The sequence below is a fragment of the Chiloscyllium plagiosum genome, unplaced genomic scaffold (genome assembly GCF_037043375.1).
Source record: "Chiloscyllium plagiosum isolate Xiang-an unplaced genomic scaffold, Cpla_swu_hap1 HiC_scaffold_7, whole genome shotgun sequence".
Classification (NCBI taxonomy): Eukaryota; Metazoa; Chordata; class Chondrichthyes; order Orectolobiformes; family Hemiscylliidae; genus Chiloscyllium; species Chiloscyllium plagiosum.
Window position 1 is genome coordinate 1,394,320 of NW_028270145.1, and position 13,690 is coordinate 1,408,009.

At 43.5% G+C, this 13,690-nt stretch overlaps 1 protein-coding gene across 2 annotated transcripts in view; it reads right to left on the reverse strand.

Moving 5' to 3' along the window:
• The window catches only part of LOC122551236 (uncharacterized), a 260,766-nt gene that overhangs the window by 109,451 nt on the left and 137,625 nt on the right, over positions 1 to 13,690 (reverse strand). For both annotated transcript variants that reach the window (XR_015757572.1, XM_087988654.1), the window contains exons 10-15: positions 8,975 to 9,028; positions 8,747 to 8,800; positions 7,964 to 8,017; positions 1,964 to 2,017; positions 1,695 to 1,748; positions 1,045 to 1,089 (exon numbers count right to left, since the gene is read on the reverse strand). Coding sequence is in view for 1 of the 2 variants with exons in the window: in XM_087988654.1 (XP_087844780.1) it covers positions 1,045 to 1,089; positions 1,695 to 1,748; positions 1,964 to 2,017; positions 7,964 to 8,017; positions 8,747 to 8,800; positions 8,975 to 9,028 (315 nt within the window). In the remaining variant the exon portion in view is untranslated. The remainder of the gene's footprint in view (positions 1 to 1,044; positions 1,090 to 1,694; positions 1,749 to 1,963; positions 2,018 to 7,963; positions 8,018 to 8,746; positions 8,801 to 8,974; positions 9,029 to 13,690) is intronic.

A 13,690-nucleotide genomic window follows, 5' to 3' on the forward strand; every position in this document is an offset into this window, starting at 1 on the left:
AACCATCATTGGCATGGAGGTGTAGCAAGAACAGTTAACTGTTAATCTTAGTTGTCAGAGTATGCAAGTAAATTCTGATTGGTCAGGGCATTGCCTTGTAAATATTGAAGAGTTCAGCAGTCTTTAGTCCATGAAAAAGGTGCAATTAATATATGAATTGCATTTGCCTAAATAAAACAGGATCCTATGTATTAACACCTTCCAGTAACCACAAATGCACCACAATGCAAGCCCAACCTATTATTGTAAATTGATTTCTTGCGCAATTATTAGCACGGTGCAAATTATTTAATGATTTCCAACAGCAGAATCATATCTAATGTCGGAAATACTATTCAGATACTTAAATTCATACATATATCTTTCAATAGAATTTTTAAATGAACTGAAACATTTTACCATGTTTTCATGTTCAGGAAATATTACATGTCATTAAATAAATCAATCAATGAAACGTTCAAAGTAAATCACCCCTCCCAAGAGACCACTGTGGGTGGGGGGGATGGGGTGTGAGGGGGGGGGGGGAGAAGGCGGGGATCAGTCACTAACTTTCATTGGTTGGCTTCCCAACAAATGGCGGATCCTCCAAACAGAGTGAAATACCTCCACTGAGGTAACAAGTAGCTCTTAGTTAACCACATACATCGTTCAGTCACCCTTTGATCTGGCAACTTTCTCACCATTAACAAAATGGTGGTGGATTGATATGAAAGACACACCCAACACTGTCCAGTTTCATTGTGGCAGCCAACTCATGTCTTAACCCATCACGAAAAGGCTGGTAAAATTCCAGCTGTGAAGCCCCTCTGACAGAGAAGGATACCACTCAGCTCTTTGACTCCATACTGGTTTTCTGAGAAGCTATCCAATCAATCCCGTTCCCCTGCTGAGCTCCCTATAGCTTGGCAATTTATGTCCTTCATAACAAGATCCAGGTAAGGGATAGATAGGAATCAAAAAAGTTGATTACTCTTACAAAGATGAGAGGGGCTGATGCATTTAGCATTCCTGATTCCATCTAAGCTCATATAACAGCAAACCTACCTTCGAACCTGGAGCACCCATTGCACCGAGAGAACCTTGGTCACCCTACAGTAGGTGTGAAAGAGAAAACAGCAATTTAGACCACAGTTCCTTCATTACCAGCAGCTGGCTACAATTAGCAAACTATAGTTCTCCAAATGAAAGGAGAGAATTGAATGAAAAAGCAGCTATTCTCAATTTGCAATGACTCTATATTCTAAAGCTGAATCAGTTCTCTTAGATAGTTTTAATGAGTTGAAAATACTCATCACATAAAGGATATCAGGTTTTCTTCCATTAAGCAAATGTTCTGCAATTCTTTTGGAGAATTGGGGAGCAGGGCTGATTTATTAACATGAGCCATTACTAGTAAAGTTTGGGATAATTTCTTTAAGAACATTAACAAGAACATTCTATGTAAAGTATGGCTGTAGAAGCTTTAAACAATGTTCTGCAGATGTGGTTTTAAGGACATTACCGTCAGAATGACTGCACGACACTAATGTACAAAACTTAATGTGCTTGTTGGAAATTCGTCTCCATAAATGTCACAAATTAATTAATAACTATTTTAAGGCAGTGGGAAATAACGTGAGCCAAGCTTTGTTGTCCTTGAATTTTGACTCTGCAGTGCAACCACATTAACTGATGTTCAATAATTCAAGTAGCACCTTCTGGCCAGCAGCTCCAGGTTCACCTTTAGGTCCTTTCAAGCCAATGTATCCCTGGAACAGAAATTTTTAAAAGATTAAATTCAAGTATCTCCATAAATATATGTTTAGAACAGGAACATAGTTTGAACAAATGCACATGAAACTTAACAAACTTCCTTACTGGATATTTAAGCCAACATATTGTAACATATCAATATGTGTGTGTATCAACAACAGATGTACTTATGTAATGTGTTTGAAATTGAGTTTGTTTTATGCTTACTTACCCTCAAGCCCTTGATACCAGGCAGACCAGGGGCACCTGGGAAACCTCGAGAACCCTGAAACCAGAGGAACATATTAACAGCCCAGAATACCCTGAGAGTGCCGCTCAGTTTGTTTATTTATCTTGAATGTTCAAGAGAAGAAATGGCACCCTGGATAATGCACTTCAGACTTCTGTCCACCTCGAAAACAGTAAACTTGCAATTCTCATGACCAAAATGCTTCACAGTCAATTTATTATTTCTTTAGTATAGGTTCTGATTGAGGGCATATTTGGGCACAACCGAAGGAGATAAATTACAAAATAATTAGCATCAGTGATGTCGATCAAAGGATATATGTGGGATAATACAAGTACTAACCTCAATCTGGGATTACTTACATCTAGGATAGCAAAGGATAGCAAGGTAATATAGCAAAGATGATTCTCGATATGAGTGAGAGTGACAGGGTAGTTGTTGTGGGGAACTTCAACTTCCCAAATATTGACTGGAAATATGATATTTCAAGTACTTTAGATGGGTCAGTTTTATCCATTGTGTGCAGAAGGGTTTTCTGACAGTATGTAGACAGACCAACAAGGGGTGAGGCCACATTAGATTTGGTACTGAGTAATGAACCCAGTCAGGTGTTAGATTTGGAGGTAGGTGAGCACTTTGGTGATAGGGACCATAATTCAGTTATGTTTATTTTAGCGATGGAAAGGGATGGGTATCCACTGGAGGGTAAGAGCTACAGCTGGGGGAAAGGCAATTACGATGCGATTAGACAAAATTTAGGATGCCTAGGATGAAGAAGGAAACTGCAGGGAATGGGCACGACAGAAATGTGGGTTTATTCAAGGAACAGCTACTGTGAGTCCTTGATAAGTATGTACCACTGTCAGACAGGGAGAAAGTTGTCAATCGCGGAAGCCATGATTTAAAAGGATGTTGAATCTCTTGCCAAGAGGAAGAAGAAGGCTTATGTTATTAGGGTGAGATGTGAAGGCTAGTTATGGCGATTGACAGTTACAAGGTAACCAGGAAAGACTTAAAGTGAGAGCTAAGATAAGTGAGAAGGGGACATGAGAAGTTGTTGGCAGATAGAATCAGGGAAAACCCTAAAGCATTCTATAGGTATGTAAGGGATAAAAGAATGACAAGAGTAAGATTAGGGCCAATCAACGACAGTAGTGGGAAGTTGTGCATGGAGTCAGAGGAGATAGTGGAAGCATTAAATGAATATTTTTCGTCAGTATTCACACTGGAAAAAGACAATGTTGTCAAGGAGAATACTGAGAAACAGGCTACTAGACCAGATAGGATTGAGGTTCACAAGGAGGAGGCGTTAGAAAGCCTGGCAAGTGTGAAAACAGATAAATCCCCTGTACTAGATGGGATTTATCCTAGGATTCTCTGGGAAGCCAGGGAGCTAGCTGAGCCTTTGGTTTTGACCTTTATGTCATCATTGTCTACAGGAATAGTACCAGAAGACTGGAGGATAGCAAATGCTGTTCCTTGTTCAAAAAGGAGAGTAGAGACGACCCTGGTAATTATAGATGAGTGAGCCTTACTTCGGTTGTTGGTAAAGGTTTAGCAGTTTAGATCAGAAATTGGCTAGTTGAAAGAAGACAGAGGGTGGTGATTGATGGGAAATGTTCATCCCGGAGTTCAGTTACAAGTGGTGTATCACAAGGATCTGTTTTGGGTCCACTGCTGTTTGTTATTTTTATAAATGACCTAGGTGAGGGCGTAGAAGGATGGGTAAGTAAATTTGCAGTTGTCACTAAGGTCGGTACAATTGTGGATAGTGCCAAAGGATGTTGTAGGTTATAGAGGGACATAGCTGCAGAGCTGGGCAAAGACGTGGCAAATGGAGCTTAATGCAGAAAAGTGTAAGGTGATTCACTTTGGAAGGAGTAACAGGAATGCAGAGTAGTGAGCGAATGGTAAGATTCTTGGTAGTGTAGATGAGCAGAGAGATCTCGGTGTCCATGTACATAGATCCCTCAAAGTTGCCACCCAGGTTGATAGGGCTGTTAAGAAGACATACGGTATGTTAGCTTTTATTAGTAAAAGGATCGAGTTTCGGAACCATGAGGTCATGCTGCAGCTGTACAAAACTCTGGTGCGGCTGCACTTGAAGTATTGCATGCAGTTCTGGTCATCGCATTATAGGGAGGATGTGGAAGCTTTGGAAAGGGTTCAGGGGAGATTTACTGGGATGTTGCCTGGTATGGAGGGTAGGTTTTACGAGGAAAGGTTAAGGGACTTGAGGCTATTTTTGTTAGAGAGAAGAAGGTCGAGAGATGACTTAATTGAGACGTATAAGATAATCAGAGGATTAGATTGGGTGCACAGTGAGAGCCTTTTTCCGAGGATGGTGATGGCTAGCATGAGGAGGCATAGCTTAAAACTGAGGGGTAATAGATATAGGGACAGATGTCAGAGGTAGGTTCTTTACTCAGAGAGTTTTAGGGGCATGAGACACGCTGCCTGCAACAGTTGTAGACCTGCCAAATTTAGGGGCATTTAAATGGTCATTGGATAGGCATATGGACGAGAATGGAATAGTGTAGATGGGCTTCAGATTGGTTTCACAGGTTGGCGTAACATCGAGGACCGAAGGGTCTGTACTGAGCTATAATGTTCTATGACTATGTTCTATGTTTTATCTGCACTAGGTCAGCTGACAAAACCATAGTTCAATGACTCATCTATTCAGTGGCACTCCAACAACACAGTGCTCCTTCTGTATTGCAGACCATGTGTTCAAGGCTGAAGAATAGAGCTTGAACCTACAAGATTTAGACGTAGATGTACAGTTCTACTGTTGCAAGGCTGGAGCCAGTTTGATTAATGTAGTAGAAATTTCTATCATGGATTTACACAAGTATCTTCTGCCCTGCCATCCATCAGTACACCTAATTAGTTTTCAAAGAAATGTTTAGATCATCTGTGGCTCTTTGGAAAAATATCATAATATAGATATTGTAATCAGTGTTAATGAAATAAAATAATTATCAGTTCAAATTATTTATAAATTGCCTCAGCTTGGATGTAGCTTTCCTTTTATCCCTTTTTGTGTCACGAGTGTCTCTGGCAAGGGTAGTAGTTAAGTGACCATCTCAAAATACCCTTGAGAAGTTAGTGCAGAGCTGTCATCAGACACCATTCAAAAGGAACTTAACAGCCAAACGCATTGCTATGGGGATGGAGGCACATAGAAGTCTCACTAGAAATGGATCTTATATTTAAGAGGAATCCAATGTTAAGTTTTGGTTGCACAGCCACACTGGCAGATGATCTTTAGAAGTTTTCCCATCTGTGGCCAATTAACACCTAATAGATGGGAGATCTGGCCAATAACTAGGGGCAGACAGCAGGAAGTTTCAGCATGTCAGAAGATGGCACTATATTTGAAGAGCAGCCAACAGTCTTCACTCAGACTCCATGATTGAGTAATTTTTTTTTGCCAGGACTGGGGTAACAGAAGCAAGTGGTATTCCAGTAAACAGAGGGAGGACACCAGAAAAATACAAAAAGGAGGACTAGCTGGAGGTCACTGAAGATGTCAGCAGATGGAGAATGGTTGCAAAAACAATGAATGCAATATTAGAAACATTTAGTAATGTGATCTGGTCTGGCAAGGGGTGAACGGTATTGATAACAGCAAACTTGCAGGTCGCAAATAGTGCCAAAAGATGCAATGCCAGACAACCAATGCATGGAGTTGATATGACTAAGAATGAATATTCTGTGAAATACAGATTAATCTCACACTGCAGGCCAATGGTCAGTCAGATGTGATTACTTCAACTCTTTGTGCTAGGTATGACTCCAACCAGCAGAAATTTCAGCGCAGCCAACCTCACTGCCACAGCTAAAAGACAGCCATCACAAACCATTGGCTTCAACTGCTCCTCCAGCATTCCATACATGCGCACTATCATACTGCTGCTCTGGCACCTCCTTTAAGGCAGTATCCATGAACATTTTCAGGTGGGTAGCCCCTTTGGAGGACATTCACCTGTATTCCTGCTCCAATGCATTCTCCTCATCTACTCATGAGGCTGCTACTTCTCTGGCTTGCTCTGGCTCTGCTCCACATTGCGATATCTATCACTCCCTCTCACTCTGCTCAGTAGAGGCATGAAACCCAATACACAGCAGCCATTAAGAGTTAGTTCTCAGGATACTAAGCTGATATATGATATTACTGTATATGATGGCTACTGAGCGAGAGCCTTCCAATAAATGCCTTCCAATATAGGCTTACAATGTGCAATCCCTCCAATATTTCAACCTCTTGCTTCAATGACTCTTTATTTGGCTGTTTTCACTCACTGATCCCACTACCAAACACCAGTCACCTGCCAATGAGCTCTAGTCCCATTCAGCAGGACAGCCTCTGATACTCCACAGAACCTGTGCCCTATGGGAAACATTTAAAATATACTTCAAATTCACACCAAATTGGTTACTGAACAACTTTAATCATAATTAACAACACCTAGACAACATTCAGGTTTGGGCTGATAAGTGACAAATAACATTCATACCACACAATTTCTAGTAAAGATCATCTCCAAAAGGGACTCAAACCATCACCACCTGACATTCAATGGCATTACTATCACTGAATCACCCACAGACAACATCCTGGGGGTTACCAAAGGGCCATCAAGGCTGAGTCATTAGACATATTCAAGGCTATCTACAAACAGAGTTTTAATCAGTAAGGGAATCAAGAGGTATAGAATAAAGGCAAAATAGCGAAGTTGAGGATTATCAGATCAGCTATGATCTCATTGATTGGCAGAGCAAACTCGATGGGCCGAATAGCCTCCTTCCACTCCTGTGTCTTATAGTAATACGAAAACTGAAGTAGGATGGACAAACATATTTATATACTGCATATACTATGACAGCAAGATGTCAGAGGCTAGAAAGTCTGTGACAAGTGACTCACCTTCTGACACCCCAACACTTGTCTATTATCTCTAAGCCACTCTTCCAAACTACCTATGATCGGAATAAATTCCATGTATAATTCACCTACCTTTAAGCTGTTTCTCCACTTTAGTATTTTATCTTTTATCAAGAGTGGAAATGAATCCTTTTCCCCAGTTATGCCTGACATATACCAGTGGATGGATTTCCACATTGCAGATAGTAATTGGGAAGCAGTAGCAATCCCACTTTGCGAATCAGCCTCCACTACTAAGTCTGCCAGCAACTGCGGTTTTTCCAGTGGAAGGTCCAACTTTAGACCAGTTGCGGGCCTGTTGTCACAGTCATCAGTCCCAAAATAGGAACTGAGGCTGGAGGGCCCAGCTCAGCTGCCATCTTTTGTTTTAAAGAGTCACAATGCTCCATGCATCAAAAATAGTCTGATCCTGGCACGAAACAAGATATAGCTGAGACTCCTGAGATTGGTGGAAGCATGTTCATGATGAGGGGAGTCTATTAGGAGAGGTGAAGCAGGGATTCAGATGCTCAGAGTGGCCAAATTTAAAGACAGGGCTCATCAAAACTCACACAAATCTGACCTTTCTCTGGATTAGTGCCCCAAATGCTCCTAGTCCATTACTGACCTCCCTCAGCATGAACGTGCCTCCAGTGCCATCATTAACTCCTAAATGTCCTGTCAAGACATTTCTTGGCCATTGGTTTGGCTTCCTTTCACTTGCTGGGGTGGCAGAGGGCTGCAAAAATTGAAAGTATTGGAGAACAAAGCCTGCAATGCAACACCTTAGATCTTTTGATAGGGACTGGCAGGCTTTTTGCCCTGTGCCCTTCACTCTGCCTCTGAAAATGGAGTGCCAGAAAACAAGGCAGAACCTTCACCCATTCTGCCTGGCAGCTAATCACGCCACCTTGCTCTTGTGAAGTAGCATTTCAAGACGGCCAAACGTGGCACTAGGTGTTTCAGTTGAAATTATTTTGTAGCTATCAGGTTTCTGCAAACAATCTTGCATTGCCAATTTTTATATCTAGTTCAATAACCAGCCACTTTACCTGCTGTCCATGGAATCCCTGCTCACCAGAGCGTCCTGGTTTTCCAACATCACCCTTTGGAAAGAAAAGAAATTTAGTCCATTAGTCAATAAAAAATTGAATTAAGAAGCATTTAATTTGCCTGAGTGCCTTCACTAATTTTATTTGTTCACTAATAAACAGGACTTAGGGCTAATCCATGCTCCAGCCTAATCTTCTCTTGCCTGAGTATATGCATTGAAGGTGAATTTTATGTGATAGGTAACCTCACAAATATCCACTACCACCTGAGTGGACATGGACACCTGAGAAAAACAACAAAAATGCTACTTATACTACTTATACTATTCTCCTAGTTATCTGCAGCTCCTCCAACAATATTGTGTGGAAAATCTGGCAAACCTTAATGGAACTACGTTTTCAATTTGATAGTTTGCAAACAAAGTGATTGAATTCAGGCTGAGTCAAAATTAAAATTTATTTTGGTACACATCACGTATCTATTAGGAAGAGCCCTGAGCCCTTTCCTGTTTAACAGAATCTTATAGTTTCTAGGCTTTAACTTTGCTATTTTGCAATTTTTTTTCATGTCTAATATATTCCTGTTTCTATTTCATTTTAGCTTCTTCAGCCTTGTTCATCCATCGTTAAATATGAAGAGGCATGTACTGCTTCTTATGTATGGGGAATGTACACTAGCTCAGTTAAGGGCTTATGGATCTTTTTTATATTTTGTGAGCAAGAATTTATTGGTAAGGTGTGTTCATCAACATTGTTTCAACAAATTTATAAATGTACACTCACGTCTTCACCAGGTTTTCCAGATGGTCCCTCAGGACCACGGTTACCAGCTGAGCCCTGCAATTTGATGGTAAAGAAAAGTATTATCCACAGCATTGAGGACAGCTGGATGTACTTAAAAAGGAATCTGAAGTACTCATTATAATATAATGTTGGTTACTCTTCATGTTAGTGGCTTCAAAAATCTCTTACGGTTTAAGCACATTTTAATGACGATGTTTGAAAGCTTACCATTGGTCCCAAGTCACCAGGCTCTCCAGGTGAGCCAGGCTGTCCCTTTGGGCCCTAATTGAACAAGAGAAAGAAAAAGTACATATAAAGACAAGGTTCTTATCCACAATTTACCAAGCATGGCTGTGTTCACATCAAGGCATTAGAATCAAAGCTATATAATTTTACAGTTGTCCTGGGGATATAGGCTTCACTGGCTGAGCCAACATCTATTGTCCATCCCTAACTGCTCTGGAGAAGTAGTGGTGATCTGTCTTTGGGGTGTGGTACATCACAGTGCCGCTGTGAAGGGAATTCCTGACTCTTAACCCAGTGACAGTGAAGAAATGGTAATGCATTTCCAAGTCAGGAAAGTGTATGACTTGGTGGTGGTGGTGTTTTTACATATCTGCTGTCCTTATCATTTTTGATTGTAGAGATCACAGTTTTGAAAGGAACCTTTTTCAGAGCCTTGTTGAGTTGTTGCAGTACATCTTGTAAATGGAATATACTGCTGCCACTGTGCATCATTTGTGGATGGAATCAATTTTGGAGTAAGATGATGGGTTGCCAATCAAGTTGGCTGCTTTGTCCTGGATGGTGTCAAGCTTCTTGGGGGTTGTTGGAGCGGCACTCATCCAGGCAAGTGGAGGGTATTCCAGTGCCTAGCAGATGGTGGAAAGAGGTTCGGGAGGTAGAATTCATCACAGAATATCTAGCCTCTTGCCCACCCTTGTAACTGGACCAGTTCTGCTTCTGGTCAATGGTAACCCTAGGAGGTTTCACTGGCCGGTTCAGTGGTGTTATGGCCATAGAACATCAGGGGGAGATGGTTACATTCTCTCTTGTTGGAGATGGTAATTATCTGGCACTTTTGTGATGTGATAATTATAATACTGTGTATAAACTTAACTAATAAAAATGACAGATTAAAACAATTCTGTGAGCAGTTACACATGTTTGATTCTTGTCAATGGACTTCAGACAGACAAAGGGCAGATAGGCTGTCTGGTAGCTCAATAGCTACTTCAAAGGGAAACATTTGGAATTTGATTTTCCCTTACGCCAACACAATGGGATTTGAAAATTCAATACCTCTGAGACAAACAAAAGATTGGAACAAAATAGAAATTGAAACAACTGGGGATGCTGGAAATCAGAAACAACAGAAATTGCTGGAAAAGGGTCAAGGGGTCTGGAAGCATCTGTGAAGAGAAATCAGAGTTAACACCGTGGCTCCAGTGACCCTTCCTCAGAACTGATGGTAGCTTGGAAAAGATTTATATTTATGCAGAAGATAGAGTGGAATAAAATAGGTGGAGATAGAGTTGAAACTTTATTGCTGGAACAGCACAGCAGGTCAGGCAGCATCCAGGGAACAGGAGATTCGACGTTTCGGGCACAGGCCCTTCTTCAGGAATGAGCAGAGAGTGTTCAGCAGGAGAAGATAAAAGGTAGGGAGGAGGGACTTGGAGGAGGGGCGTTGGAAATGTGATAGGTGGAAAGAGGTCAAGGTGAGGGTGATAGGTCGGAGTAGGATGGAGGCGGAGAGGTCAAGAAGAAGACTGCAGGTCAGGAAGCCGGTGCCGGGCTGGAGGGATTCGGCTGAGACAAGGTGGGGGGAGGGGGGATGAAGAAACTGGTGAAGTCCAAGTTCATCCCCTGCGGTTGGAGGGTTCCCAGTCGGAAGATAAGACGCTCCTCCTCCGACCGTCGCGTTGTTGTGGTTTGGCGGTGGATGAGTCCAATGACCTGCATATCCTCGGTGGAGTGGGAGGGGGAGTTGAAATGCTGTGCTACAGGGTGATTGGGTTGGTTCGTCCGGGTGGCCCAGAGGTGCTCTCTGAATCGCTCCGCAAGTAGGCGGCCTGTCTCCCCAATATAGAGGAGGCCACACCGGCTGCAGCGGATGCAGTAGATAATGTGGGTGGAGGTGCAGGTGAATCTGTGGCGGATATGGAAGTTTCCTTTGGGGCCTTGGAGAGAAGTGAGGGAGGAGGTGTGGGCGCAAGTGTTGCACCTCCTGCGGTTGCAAGGGAAGGTGCCGGGAGTGGTGGTTGGGTCGGTGGGGGGTGTGGATCTGACAAGGGAGTCGCGGAGGGAGTGGTCTCTACGGAAAGCTGATAGGGGAGGGGAGGGAAATATATCCTTGGTGCTGGGGTCTGTTTGGAGGTGGTGGAAGTGACGGTGGATGATGCGCTGTACATGGAGATTGGTGGGGTGGTAAGTGAGGACCAGTGGGGTTCTGTCCTGGTGGCGGTTGGAGGGGCGGGGCTCAAGGGCGGAGGAGCGGGAAGTGGAGGAGATGCGGTGGAGGGCACCGTCGACCACGTCGGGGGGGAAATTGCGGTCCTTGAAGAAGGAGGCCATCTGGGATGTGCGTTTTTGGAACTGGTCCTCCTGGGAGCAGATGCGGCGGAGACGAAGGAATTGGGAGAATGGGATGGCGTTTTTACAGGGGGCAGGATGGGAGGAGGTGTAGTCCAGGTAGCTGTGGGAGTCGGTCGGTTTATAGTAAATGTCCGTGTTGATTCAGTCGCCTGAGATAGAAACAGAAAGGTCTAGGAAGGGGAGGGAGGAGTCCGAGACTGTCCAGGTGAATTTGAGGTCGGGGTGGAAGGTGTTAGTGTAGTGGATGAACTGTTCAACCTTCTCGTGGGAGCACGAGGTAGCGCCGATACAGTCATCAATGTAGCGAAGGAAAAGATGGGGGGTGGGGCCAGTGTAGTTGCGGAAGATGGATTGTTCCACATACCCTACGAAGAGGCAGGCATAGCTGGGGCCCATGCGGGTGCCCATGGCTACTCCTTTTTTTTGGAGAAAGTGGGAGGATTGGAAAGAAAAGTTGTTCAGGGTGAGGACCAGTTCGGTCAGTCGAAGGAGGGTGTCGGTGGAAGGGTACTGGGTGGTACGGCGGGAAAGGAAGAAACGGAGTGCTTTGAGTCCTTCGTGATGGGGGATGGAGGTGTACAGGGACTGGATGTCCATGGTGAAGATGAGGCGTTGGGGACCGGGGAAGTGGAAATCCTGGAAGCGGAGATAGAGCCCAAACAGACAGGAGAACAGACGGACAAAGGATTGGATAACCATCAGCATGGGAGAATGAATAGCTATTAATGGACAATTAGTGACTAAAGATGGGTGGTGTATAATAACAGACATGATTTGGAGATGTTGGTGTTGGACTGGGGTGTACAAAGTTAAAAATCACACAATCCAACTGGTTTTATGTGGAAGCACTAGCTTTTGGAGCACTGCTCCTTCATCAAGTGGTCGTGGATTTCAAGCTCATAAGACACAGAATTTATAGCAAAAGTTTACAGTGTGATGTAACAGAAATTATGTATTGAAAAAGACCTGGATTGTTTGTTAAGTCTCTCGTCCTTTAAAATAAACATGTCGGTTTCAGTTCTTTCATATGTAAATCGCAGAACTTTTTTAAACTTACGTTCTCGAGCAAACTTTAACAATTGGTGTCATGTCAACCCAGATAATGCATTGAAGGTGTGAGGTGCCCTGTGTGAGACTGTCTGTGCCACAATGTTCACACTGATTCCAATCTAAAAAACTGACTTACAAAATCTTACATGGATTCATGCAGTTTTTGAGCAAAATAAAATGTAATTCTGCAAATACAAATTCACCCCACAAACTTATACGTGTGTGTGTGTGTGTGTGTGTGTGTGTGTGTATGCATGTGGGTGTGTGTGTTGTGTGGGTGTGTGTTATGAGCGTCTGTGAGAGAGTGTGTGAGTGTGAGTGTAAAGGGGTGTAAGTCTGTGAAAGGGTGCGTGTGAGAGTGTGGGAGTGTATATGTGAGCGAATGAGAGAGAGCTTGTGTATGAGAGAGGGTCTGTGTGAGTGTATGAATCTGTAGGAGTGTGTGCATGTGTCTGTGTGTAAGAGTGTCTGTATCTCTGTGTGTGTGTTTGTGTGTGTGTGTGTGTGTGTATATAGTGCAGTAGGGCCACCTGTAGTGTGACATGAATCCAAGATCCTGGTTGAGGCCATCACCCATGGGTACCGAACTTGGCTATCGGCCTCTGCTTGGCCACTTTGTGTTGTCGCCTGTCCCAAAGTCCGCCTTGGAGGATGGTCACCCAGAAGTCCGAAGGTCGAATGGCCCGGACCGCTGAAGTGTTGTCTAACTGGGAGGGAACACTCCTGTCTGTTGATTGTTGTGCGGTGCCCATTCACCTGTTGCCATAGCCTCTGCTCGGTCTCACCAATGTACCATGCCTCAGGACCTCCTTGCCTGCAGCGTTTGAGATAGATAACATTGGCTGAGTCACATGAGTACCTACCCCATACACGGTGGGAGGTGTCCCCATGTGTAATGGCGGTATCCATGTCAACCTTCTGACATGTCTTGCAGCGTCTACCGTGTCAAGGTTAGTATGTTGTTGTCCAAATAGCAGACTATGTGATAACAAGGACTGGTGTGTAAAGGTTGGGATAGGCACATGTGAACATGCCTTAAGCCCTAAAATTGTTGAACCAAAAGACTGGAGAGCTCTTAAGCAGAAAACAAGGTGCTGTTCTTCCAACTTGTGCTGAGATTCACTGGACCACTGCAGCAAACCTGAGGCAGAGATGTTGACCAGGGAATAGGATGGTGTGTTAAAGTGGCAGGCAAGCTCAGAGTCTTCTCTGTGGACAAACATAGATGTTCTGCGAAGCAGTCCCTTGTCCGGTCTGTTCCCACGTACATCTGTGATTCCTCTGACGCTTTACTTC